The sequence below is a fragment of the Myxocyprinus asiaticus genome, chromosome 46, assembly GCF_019703515.2.
Source record: "Myxocyprinus asiaticus isolate MX2 ecotype Aquarium Trade chromosome 46, UBuf_Myxa_2, whole genome shotgun sequence".
Lineage (NCBI taxonomy): Eukaryota > Metazoa > Chordata > Actinopteri > Cypriniformes > Catostomidae > Myxocyprinus > Myxocyprinus asiaticus.
This window is the reverse complement of record NC_059389.1, coordinates 23,513,731-23,526,890: the sequence shown is the minus strand read 5'-3', so window position 1 is coordinate 23,526,890 and position 13,160 is coordinate 23,513,731. Positions and strand designations below refer to the sequence as shown.

At 36.8% G+C, this 13,160-nt stretch overlaps 1 protein-coding gene across 2 annotated transcripts in view; it reads left to right on the top strand.

Annotated features, from left to right (window-relative positions):
- The window catches only part of LOC127436184 (ATP-binding cassette sub-family C member 8-like), a 98,317-nt gene extending 91,536 nt beyond the window's left edge, over positions 1–6,781 (top strand). For both annotated transcript variants that reach the window (XM_051690186.1, XM_051690185.1), the window contains exons 32-39: positions 20–140; positions 341–471; positions 2,003–2,081; positions 2,186–2,294; positions 3,503–3,606; positions 5,660–5,793; positions 6,246–6,308; positions 6,536–6,781. In XM_051690186.1, coding sequence (XP_051546146.1) covers positions 20–140; positions 341–471; positions 2,003–2,081; positions 2,186–2,294; positions 3,503–3,606; positions 5,660–5,793; positions 6,246–6,308; positions 6,536–6,673 — 879 coding nt within the window. In that variant the 3' untranslated portion in view covers positions 6,674–6,781. The remainder of the gene's footprint in view (positions 1–19; positions 141–340; positions 472–2,002; positions 2,082–2,185; positions 2,295–3,502; positions 3,607–5,659; positions 5,794–6,245; positions 6,309–6,535) is intronic.
- Positions 6,782–13,160: the final 6,379 nt, after the last annotated feature.

The window sequence follows — 13,160 nt, the reverse complement described above, 5'->3', positions numbered from 1 at the left end:
CACGTTATCACTCACTCAGGTGTCCAACTACCTGAACTGGATGGTGCGGAATCTGGCTGATATGGAGGTTCAGCTGGGAGCTGTGAAGAGAATAAAAGCTTTTCTGAAGACTAAGCCTGAAAACTATGAAGGACTGCTCTGTGAGTATCACTACACACAGGATATATGAGCCACATTTACTCACATAGACTACAGTGACTTCGTCCTTCACTTTGAGTCTCATTTTCACTCTACTTGTACACTCAGCATTTGTCTGTAGGTCTCAGCTTCTGTCTCTTTGCATCCATCAATCTATCCATCTTTCTGATCTATTACCTTTTTGGTTATATGTCTCTCTCAGCTTCGAATCAAATTCCAGAAGGCTGGCCTCAGTGGGGTGAGATTCAGATTCAGAATCTGAGCGTGAGGTACGACAGCACACTAAAACCGGTCCTGAAACACGTCAACGCCCACGTTAGACCAGGACAAAAGGTACTATAAACTATCTTAAATTATTTATAGTACAATTATCAATGCTTTTATGATTGTATATTAATGGTGCAGTTACGTCAAACCAGAATTACCATTATTGTGAATATCTCCTATGCACACTGTGCCTAACATCTTGACAATATTCACAATATAGAACGGCCCTTATACTTTGTTGCTTAAATATTAATTTGTATTAAATATTTAACCTTTTAAGCGCAGATGGGCCTACGAGAAAAACAAATATTAATAACTACAGTCTTGACCAACAAAATAGGTATCATTTGAAAGCTTAGAAGCACTACTTAAAATGCATATATGCATTATGAACAAAACTGTACAAGTGCTTTGAAATTTGCAGACAAATTAGAAGTGTTACGTTTTGATAATTTGTTCAGTACATATTATTGAAATCAGTAAAAACATCAAGCTCATCAAATGGCCATGTGTCATATGTTGTTGGAAAGTTCTCGAAAGAATAGAATACAACCAGCCTATTTGTTTTACTCACAGAAAAATCATAGTGAGTAATAGCTAATATATATCTTTGACATTTATGTTTCATGTGTACAGCTGCTGCTCATATGCCGCTTATAACTGCATGAAGAATACATAAAACATCACATACCATTACTTAAGAGGCGATTATCTCACAAACAAGCCAACACACACAAAGTAATCGGATGCATAGATCATTAGATAATTGACACAAAGTACAATGAGCACAATGTCAAATGATGCAGCATCATGGAACGCTAAACCAATCAGACTGGGTTCAGATTGGTGCAAAAAGTCATCCACATTTGGGCAGAGAGTCATGTAATTGGTGACTGTTATATTTGGCTGCCAGGAGATGGTGCCAAGTACATGACACAGACTCAATGATGGCTCAAATAGCATGTCTGCATGCTATGCAAACCTTTAGTCATTGTTGTGTTTGCATGTGTAATTAGTTCTTATGTACAATTATTATGTTTTATTTGTTTGGAGATGTTTTTGGACACTAGGATACATTATTTTTGTAATGCTATACCTTTTGATTGCTTTGTTGAATCAACACACAATTTTACTCAGTTACAGGTGACATGATTGGGAACAAAACAAAAGCAGTTTTTCAGAGCCACCTTATTTACACCCAGAGATATTTAATGTCAAATCAGAAAAATAAGAAAAAAAGTAAATTTTTGGCTCAAGTCTTTTTGTGATTTTTCAGCCGTTTCTTAGGCTGAGAGTCTCCGAATTTATATTTATATTGTAAATAATTTGAAAAGTTGTTTTTGTAGAGTTATACGTTTTTAATTCTGGGTATGCTACTGAATCAGGAAATCTTTAAAAACACCATCAGGGCTTAAATATTTAAAGAAAACAATATAAATATTAATCAGCTAATTAATATATGAATATTGAAGTACTAAATATGATTAGGTATTATTCAAGAAATTGAGCTTGATCCAAAGGTTAACCAAATAGACTACTGTTTTTGACGTTGTGTTTGTGAATTACAACACATTTACATTGTGTTGATCTGTTATAGGTTGGGATCTGCGGTAGAACAGGAAGCGGCAAATCGTCTTTCTCATTAGCCTTTTTCCGAATGGTGGACACATTTGAAGGTGACATTCATTAGGTTTCATTTAATCTCAATTTAATGATTATCTTAAATGAATTCCATCAGAATTTGTATAATATTTAATTTTAAGTCTCTATATGTTAATAGGGAGAATAATCATTGATGGCATCGACATAGCAAATTTGCCTCTTCAAACGCTGAGGTCTCGCTTCTCTATTATTCAGCAAGATCCCTTCTTATTCAGTGGAACCATCCGGTAAATATCTTAGTGGGAGTTAAACTGAATACTGCATGTGTCTATAATTTTCATTTATCACAATATACAAGACATATTAGGAGAGAGTGGCAATACTCTTTATTGCTTATTAATAACAGTAAAAGGTTAATGTACTACTGAAGCTTCTGTGGGGAACATCACCCACTGCTCCAGATTTACATTATAAATGAAAGGCAATCACGAATGAGCATTTATATATTATTAAAGGCATAGATCACCCAAAAATGAATATTCTTTCCCTCATGTCATCCCAGATGTGTAGGACTTTTTTCTTTTTCTGAACACAAAGATTTTTAGAAGAATATTTCAGCTCTGTAGGACCATACAATGCAAATGAATGGTGACCAGAACTTTGTAGGTTCAAAAAGAACATAAAGGCAGCAGAAAAGCAATCCACATGACTCCAGTAGTTAAATCCATATAATTTGAAGTGATATGATAGGTGTGAGTGAGAAACAAATCAATATTTATGTTATTTTTACTTTAAATTCTCCTCCCTGCCCAGTAGGTGGCTATATGCACGTGAATCTGCAAAAAAAAAAAAAAAAAGAAAAAAGAAGAGAATAATGTAAAAGTGGACATTTATAGTAAATAAGGACTTAAATATTGATCTGTTTCTTACCCACACTTATCATATAGCATCTGAAGACATGGATTAAACCACTGGAGTCGTATGGATTTCTTTTATGCTGCCTTTATATGTTTTGTGGACCTTCAAAGTTCTGGCCACCATTCACTTGCATTGTAAGGACCTACAGAGCTGAAATATTTTCTAAAAATCTTTGTTTGTGTTCAGCAGAAGAAAGAAAGTCATATACAGAAACATTTCATGAGGGTGAGTAAAAGATGAGAGAATTTACACTTTTGGGTGAAATATCCTCTTGAATGAATGAATGAATGAACGTTAAATTTATATAGCGCTTTTCTGACACTACACTCAAAGTGCTTTACACAGAGAACAGGGGACTCTCCTCAACCATCATTTTAATCACTGCGATTTTCTATGTTAACGTACCTTAGCAACTGCGGAGAAAAGAAGTGATCTCATTTATGCCCTGTTGCAGTGCTTGGCTCTCAGTTCTACAAAGCTACATAACACATTAATATTGCACTCTGCAACTGCAGGACATTTGGGGCACCCTGAATAAATAATATGTTTTATAATATCTAATTGTCATTTTGTTCAGTTTTAATCTCGATCCAGAGATGAAGGCTACAGACAGCATGCTGTGGGAAGCATTAGAAATCGCACAGCTCAAACCTGTGGTCAAATCCCTGCCTGGAGGACTTGGTAAGGACACTACAGATGTGAAGAACATGCTAGATACTTTTACTTGCCATATTCTACTGCATCTTATCATACAGTCTTTTGATAAAGATGATAGAAAAAGGAAAAACATCTGTTAACACACTTTGAAAGCCTGAGAAATGTGGTATATAAAAAGGAAAACTACCAGCAGACCTGCAATATGCGTCTTTACTGCTTAAATTATTGGCCAACATACAGTACATAATCTATTTAGATTGAACAAGTTACTTCATAAATGCAAAGGCAAAATTTTAAAAGTAGTACATTTGTTTTATCCACATATCCATTCACAAACAGCCAGTATGCCCTGGAGTGGTCGAGATGGGCCAGTTCATCCCATTAGATCTTACATGGTAGTCTTATTAATACAAGATCATCGTTAGATCATATTTGGCCTCATATCAGTCACAACGGTTGCACTTTGGAAATTCAAAACAGACGTTTGCGTCAGAGTTTGGGCAATTCCTTTGTGGGAAAAAGTTTAAATCTACTGTATCAACAGCAGACGTGATAACAGAAGTTGGTGGGATTGAATGAACATGCTTTTTCTGTACTTACATTATAAACGGGATCTTTTTCATGTAAAAGGTGGTATATTTTACATTTTTAGCATCTTATTTTTTCCCCATAGTCCGCTTAAAATGTTAGTCAAGGTTTGTTCTTCCAAAAAAAGTCAATTTAGTCTTTCATGACTATTTCCCACCCTCTCTCTGACCCTTGAAATGAGATTAGATACAACACTTACAGGTAGTGGATTTGCTGTCGCTATGTTCAGTATAGTTTTTACTCTCCACACTGCCGCTCAAACTGTTAAGATCAGACTGAAATGATCAGGGATTTTGTTAAAATTAAACTTCAGGTGCTCATTTGTAACGTTGAAGTTCTTCTGAAGAATATGCAGAGCTGTAGGTGCTACACCCATTCAGAAACAGTACAAGGAGTGCCAAAATATGACATACTGCTTTTATTATTATTTCTTCGTTTTCATCAGTTAGAAAGTTCAGAACAAGTCATTTTTACAGCTCTTTTTTTGGTTCTTTTTTGATTGGGGAGGAAGTTTCAGTTCTGAAATTTACAGTGTGTTTTCATAATACATCAATCTCTTTTATCTGAAAAGATCAATGAAGATTCCCCATATTGTTTCCGCATCTGAACACTGTAAGAGCAACAGTTTTATCCACATTTTATTTCTTGACTCTATGGACTTTCTAATTTTATGAATGCTGGCAGCAGTATCATGAAGAATTTATATCTCATTTTTAGTGGCTGTTAGAAAGGACGACATTTTTAAGAGGGTGCATAAAATAAAACAGCGGTCAGCTTAATATTAGGGTTTCAATATTAGTTCAGCTCAATCGACAGGATTTGTGGCATAATGTTGATTACCAAAAAAATATATATATATTTTGACTCATCCCTCCTTTTCTTTAAAAAATGTTTTTTTTTTTAAATCGAGGTTACAGTGATGCACCTGCAGTGGAAGTGAATTGGGCCAATTTTTGGAGGGTTTAAAACCACTTCAATTAATTTTATTAAAACTGGTGTATTATTTGAGCTATAAAGTTGTATAAATCATCGTTTTTATGGTCGTTTTAGGGTTTAAGCGTTACGCCGTCATCACAACGAAGTTAACTTTACACAGAAAAGGTTAGTAAGTGATTTTATCACACTAAAATCATGTTAACACACATATAGTTTATGTCTTGTGGCTATACTTTTGAAAAAGGTATTTTAACATGTATGGATTGACCCCTTTCACTTACATTGTAAGTGCCTCACTGTCACCCAAACTGTAGCTTTTTTTAAAGAAAAGGAGGGACGAGTCGATGTTTTGTGGTCATCAATATTATGCCACAAATGGTGTCGGTTGAGCTTCACTTGTATTGAACCCGGAATATTCTTTTAAGCACACCACCTCAGGACATTATACAAGCTATCCAAAGTTGAGTGTCTTGAGTGGACAATATAAAAGACAGAATATGCTGGATTCCGTGGTTAATGATATTGATTAGTACTCTTTCTTCCTGTGTTTCAGACGCTATAATAACTGAAGGTGGGGAGAACTTCAGCCAGGGGCAACGTCAGCTGTTCTGCCTGGCGCGTGCATTTGTGCGGAAGAGCAGTATTCTGATTATGGACGAGGCCACTGCTTCCATAGACATGGCTACGGTGTGTGTGTGTGTGTGTTTAAGATAGGAGATAAAAGTACAAAAGAGACAAGTAGAAACCCCTGGGGCCAAGACCTCGATTCACTTCACACTATTCTCAAGAATCCTCCTCGTCAGTGGAGAGACCGACACAATTGCTTCATCTCTCTTGAGTAAATGAACCGTGGCTGCACTGAATGCACTGCGTGAGTTTAATAAAGGAACGAACAAATAGTCAGGGTCAATTTGACAGATTTAAAATGAAAGAAAAGCTTCTGTGTTAATTATGATGGAATGAAGCTTACTGGTGTTTATACACCACCTACAGACTATATAAAAATACGAAAAAATTATACAATAATATAATATCATTAAAAAGCAGTAGGTTCTAAAAGTCTGAGACCACACTGAAGATATATATAAATATAATATGAACATATAATATAACAAAGATAAATGCTTTTTTCCACATAGGAGAGCATTCTACAAAAAGTTGTGATGACTGCCTTTGCTGATAGGACTGTGGTAACAATAGCTGTAAGTACTATTAGTTTGCTGTCCTACTTTAATATTCAAAGTCTAAATGTCCTCGAGACCCTCATAAAATGTTTTTTTTTTTGGCAGTGTACAAACCGTGTACAAATAACTAATGTACACATTTGCATACTAACAATTCAATGTTTTTAATGATTATTAAGCAATATAGCTACTGTAGGTCAAACGATGTCTCAAACTATATAATGGGTCATTGTGTTTTTCCGCAGCACCGTGTACACACCATCCTGAATGCAGACCTGGTGATTGTGATGAAGAGAGGTGTCATTCTAGAGTTTGATAAGCCAGAGATTCTCCTGAATCAAGAGGAGAGTGTATTTGCATCATTTGTGCGAGCAGACAAATGATTCTGGGGGACCCTCTATTGAAAGTGCAATTGTACCATGAATAAACAATGAATTATTTATTATTACTATCATTATCACATTTGTAAATAATATATTAATCATTTATTAATAAAAACAATTACATAATCAGTATTTTCTTTTTAAATCTTTTAATTAAATATTTTTTAAGTTATAGACAGTTTATAAGTTGACATTTCAAACATCGACAGCAATGCCCTGCTGTGTGACATGATATATTAAATCAGCAACATTTAAACAACATTTTTAATTTTTGTATACAAGTAATGCATTGTACAGCAATTTACTCATTATAAAATGACTTTAGAGTCTACATTGAATATTTTTCCCTTTAAAAAATAATAATGTCACACTGCAGGACTAAAATGTAAAAGGATGATTAAAAATATACTTTCACTTATATATTCTTAAATTTAAACTAAAATCTTGATGTTTTATGTTAATTTTCATATTATTTTTCAACTACTCCATTGTAGATGTCATAGGAAGTGGTCTATGTATCCACATAAACAATTCTCGAATTCTTACTGTGTTATCACAGTCTAGTGTAGAATCGTACCATATTGTTGGCTACAGTATAGTAGGCAATACTAGTGTAGAATAGTACCGGTTTGTTAGGTATAGTATAATATAGTACAGTACATAATATAGCAGGGTCTAGTGTAGCATAGTAGTTTTGTTGGCTATATACAGGGTTGGGAGGGTTACTTTTGAATGTATTCCACTACAGATTACAGAATACATGCTGTAAAATGTAATTTGTAATGTATTCCGTTAGATTACTCAAGGTCAGTAACGTATTCTAAATACTTTGGATTACTTCTTCAGCACTGGTAACACACACAGTCATACCTCAAATGTGAATTTTGAAGCCGTATTGAATTACATATTTATGTATTTTTTTTTTTTTTAAACACACGGTGGCTTCAAAATTCATGTTTGAGGAATGAATGTGTTTAATTTATGTTATAGAACAAAATGTCCACGTATCGTCAAGTAATGTTTACCACAGACCTTATTTTACACTTAAGTTAAAAAACCCCATTATAAAAAAACCCATAGGAAAATCCAGAGGGAACCCATGGTGAATTAGACTTACGGGTTTGTCTACAAATTGACATCACGGCTGAACAGCTCTATACTAGTATAGAATAGTACAGTTTTGTTGGATATAGTATAGATCTTTATAGTATAGTTTAGTATAGCACAGTATAATATAGCAGGGTATAGAGTAGAATAGTAGTTTTGTTGGCTATAATGTATAATAAAGTCTAGTATTGTAGATGTTGGTACAGTATAGGCTATACTAGTATAGAATAGTACAGTTTTGTTGGATATAGTATAGAGCTGTATAGTGTAGTATAGAATAGTACAGTACAATATAAATACCATGTTCAGTATAGTTTAGAATAGTAGATCTTTGGCCATATAGCAGGATATTTTGAAGTATTGTAGACATTATAACAGTATAGTAGGGAATACTAGTGTAAAATAGTACAGTTTTGTTGGATATAGTATAATACAGTATACTTTAGCATGTACAGTATAGTGTAGAATAGTAGGTCTTTGGCTATATAGTAGGATATAGTGTGGTATTGTAGACATTAGAACAGTATAGTAGGCTATACTAGATTAGAATAGTACAGTTTTGTTGGATATAGTATAGTATACTATAGTACAGTACATACAGTATAATATTGCAGGGTGTAGTGCAGAATAATAATTTTGTTGGCTAGGATATAGTTTAGTATTTTATTATACTTTATTACACAGAATAGTACATGAAAGTCAGTGTATAGCAGTACTGCTAGCTTTAGTGTAGTATAGTACAGTTTAATATAGCAGGGTATAGAGTAGAATAGTAGTTTTGTTGGATATGGTATAGTATAGTTTAATATAGCCAGGTATAGTTTAGAATAGTAGTTCTTTGGCCATATAGCAGGATACTTTGTAGTATTGTAGATATTAGAACAGTATAGTAGGGCATACTAGTGTAAAATAGTACAGTTTTGTTGGATATATATAGTATAATATAGTACAGTACAATATAATATAGCATGTACAGTATAGTGTAGAATAATAGTTCTTTCATATAATATAGCAGGGTCAGGGTTTCTGCAGGTTACAACAAGTTACATTTAAGACTTTTTAAGACCTTTTTAAGACCATTATGAATGCAATTTAAGACCTATTTCATGTCCTTACTGGTAAACAAAGTATGAGGGATATGAGTCCCACAATTACTTGCAAAGTAAATTAATTTATTCACATTCAACATGAACATTCAACTGAACATAACTACACAGAACTGTGTGTACGCAAGAGTAATGTGTGTGTGTGTGTGTGTGTGTGTGTGTGTGTGTGTGTGTGTGTGTGTGTATGTATGTGTGTGTGTGAGTGTGTGTACACAAGAACTAGGCTACATTAATCTGAGCTCTTCTCCCTTGGCCGCAATCTCCTTCTCAATGTTTTTGAGCTCAGCTAACTTTTCCTTGCAGCCTTCGTTATGAGCTGGGCCATCCGACTGCCAGCCTTGCCCTCAGCTGCTTCTGCAAACCTGTCTGTGTCTCTGGCCTGACTTTTAGAAACCTTTTGGATGTTTTTCCTTTTCTTTTTTAGTACCTCCAGGTAGGCTTTCTCTTCTGGCCCTGTGCCTCAGACTCCTGCTTCCTTCTCTCTTGATCGAGGTGGACAAGGTACCTGGACCTGGCTGATGCCACAGAAGTCAGGAGCTCTTTTGTGAGGGGACATAATCACACACAAGCCTGTGTGCAACAACAGTGTCCTCCTGCATGTTGCAAGTCTCCACTTCCTTTTTCACAGAAAAGCCTCTCCACAGAGGCCTGTCCATGGGACAAAATGAGCAGCTTCAGACAGAAAGCCCAAATTTGATATATGATTACCACATTCATATACAATTGAATGTACATGGTGCTTCAAGGTAATTCAAATAATACCATGGTTGTACTATGGTATTTCACTATATTACCTTATTTGTAAACCACTGTATTAACATAGTGCTCCTGCAACCGGTCCTTTTTGACCCGCTCCGAACGGGATTCGAATCGGTGTCTCCGGCATGGGAGGCGGGCATGCTAACGAGGTGGCTAAAGCCTCTAGCGTCAGTCGCTAGTGTGCCTCTTGAGGCCAGGGGAGTGAAGTTTACACACTGCACAGCTACCTACCAGCTGGCTACCCTTACACTCACCCCCCTAAACCTCACTCCCATCCGGGTCACGGCACCACTGCAACCGGTCCTGCTCAACCCACTCCGAATGGGATTCGAACCGGCGTCTCCGACATGGGAGTCGGGCACGCTAACAAGGAGGCTAAAGGCTACAGCCTCTAGTGTCAGTCGCTAGTGCGCCTCTTGAGACCAGGGGAGTGAGGTTTACACACTGCACAGCTACCTACCAGCTGGCTACCCTTACACTCACCCCCCTAAACCTCACTAACGAGGAGGCTAAAGGCTACAGCCTCTAGCGTCAGTCGCTAGTGTGCCTCTTGAGGCCAGGGGAGTGAAGTTTACACACTGCACAGCTACCTACCAGCTGGCTACCGTTACAGTCCCAGGTAATGGTACGTGTCCAAAAAACATGGCAATGCCATGGTACTTTTCTATGTGTTTTCATGTAGGATATTAAGTGTTTTGATACTCTTTTGGTCATACAATTTCTTTACCTGCAGAAGTCGTTTACAAGCTGCACACATGTTGAACTTAATAAAGACCATTATCACTGGCAAATGATAGGATGCATTTGTAGGTTTGGTTTCCATTGATTGTATTTCCGCTGCAACCAGCATTATCTTTATTTTCCATGTTTTAAAATATTCTGTGAGTGTGTTGACAAATGAGAGCGGGCACCAAATGATTCAGCAGTGCGCGCATAAGCTTTCTAAGTCATTCAGACTGAATCGCGAATTCAGAGCACTTTGCTATAACCTGTGAGCAATTCATTGTAAAGAACTGACTCAGATGAGTGATTCATTTGTGAGTCAGACATCTTTAGTTCTGATTCAAAACTGGCTACAGTAAACACCGGTGTGATGTATGATGTAGTGGTGTAGCTTTTTGTCAAAGCTACGCGCTAGCTTATCAAAAATACAGCTTCGCTACTGAAAAGCTACTTGGTTTAAAAACTTGCAAAGCTACCACCTCGCTACTGAGAAATGTAGTTAACCTAATAGCTTTGCTATTTGTAGCAAAGCTACTGCCCATCACTGTATGTAGGACACTGACAATGGCAGCTACCTCACATGGTTCTAGATGTGCTCAGTTAACTATCCCCCCCAGCTAGATTTCTTGCAAAATAACCACCAGCACAGCTAGAACTGTGTGAGTTAGACACCATTACTACTGTCCTACATACCACTTTGGGGATAAGTGAAACAATATACAAATTTAAAAAATGGGTGAACTATCCCTTTAATATGCAACAGAATAGGTCGTCACACTTTGCCATAGCATTGCTATTGGAAAAAAAATCAATGAATGTGAGAATAAAAATTATGTAATGCTTGCTAATAAATAAAACATTTACTTACTTTGACATGTTTCAGTAAGTACAGGGCTGTCACATGACCCAAAAAATGGGACCTCAGGTACCTCGACTGTATATGCCCGTCTTCCCAGAAGCGTACGTGCAGGTCCAACTGCTTGGTTTTGTTTGTTTGATTTAGACTTTGGTCAAACATCAGCCCAAACGGGCCCTTAATAATTTTTGGATGAGGACTCTCTTATAGAAATCTGCCAATCCAAATCACGTAATGAAGGTTTTAGCGAAGTCAGAATCAGGGAGCATGGTTTGAAACAGCTCACCTATGTCTTCATTGCTTTTATATGACTGATGTTTTGCTACCGTGTGTAAAGTTCAGAGCACCTCCACTTTTAATGTTGGCGTAGATCCAAACGCTGTCTGGAGGTCACTTACCGGAGTTGCAGGAGTTAACATTGTTAGTGCAGAGTGGGTCGCACTGGGGCTGGACTTTGGTGATGCTCCCGATGTGAATACAGAAAAATATTGTGTGATAGCAGGCATTTGTTGGTGGCTTTTTATGAAGGATTTATGTTTTTCTGACTTCCCATGCGACTCTAATGCCTTTATACCGAAAGTTCCTATTTTGAGCGTTTTCTTGCACAAGGTGCAGCGGGTTTCAAATTCGTTATTTTCAACAGGCTTCAACCAAGCACTAAATGCACTGGTCTCGAGCCAGATCTCGTTGAACTTGCACATACCCATAATAGATGAGTTAGGTTAACAGAAACAATTTTAACTTATTACTTCTAGAAGTAGCTATTTTTTTTTTATGGGAGGAGAAGCCACCTTAGCCCACACACCACCACTGTGTCTCATTTGGAAGGCTGCGTCCTCCGGAGGTCGCATTTCTCGACCGCATACGTCATCAAGGCTGTCTCATTTCATAAAAGCAAGTAGGACACTTCGAATGCAGCCTTCGAATGCAACATTATTTTGCGGGAATTTGGAGGATGCATGAGGTGTATCCTTCGTGGGCACTCACAACCCACAATTCAGTGCTTCAATTTAAATTTCTAAAAAAAATAACAACGGCAATTTGCCCGTAAATATGATGTTCAAACGCAAGTAATGTTAATTCCCAAGTTGAAGTACCTTAGTAGATGGGTGCAGAGTATATAATATGTATTGTTAAATTAACATACAATTAAAATAAAGTATTAGACTAAAAGTACACCTGTAAAATCTATTTTCTTTACTCTTTACATCATAACAAATATACCTCATACATTCCCTTCTAAAGGGACTTTGTTACCGTCTCACTCGAAGCGCTCACGCTTGTTAAAGAGTGGCGTGCTGTCATAGCAACCATGTTACGTTGCGTTTCTGTTTGTCCTACGAAGGCCGTCTCATTTAAACGAGATTTGTTTAAAGGAGGACGCTCGGTATACTGCAGCCTTCAAAGGATGTGTCCTACCTAGCACGCAGCCTTCCAAATGAGACACAGCCCACATCACGGGCGTGCTCCGATAAATTCTGACCGGGCTGCGCAGTTTGCACGAGTGGTTATTGGGTCCATGTTGGTTTCGTTTTGTAGTTTTGTTACAGCGTGATTCCCCCCCCCCCCAAAAAAAAAAACACATTTAAAAGCAAAACTGAAGTTCAGAACTTTATAAAAGTAATGTTAACTACATAATCCAATACATTTTTAAGGCCTAAACTTTTTAAAGACCCGTGGAAACCCTGAGGGTATAGTACACTTTAGAACAGTAGGCTGAAGTCTGTGTATAGTAGTACTGCTTGCTATAAAAGAGTATACTATACTATACCACAGTTCAGTACATATAGCAGGGTATAGTACACTTTAGAACAGTAGGCTGAAGTCTGTGTATAGTAGTACTGGCTATAAAATAGTATACTATACTATACCACAGTTCAGTACATATAGCAGGGTATAGTACACTTTAGAACAGTAGGCTAAAGTCTGTGTATAG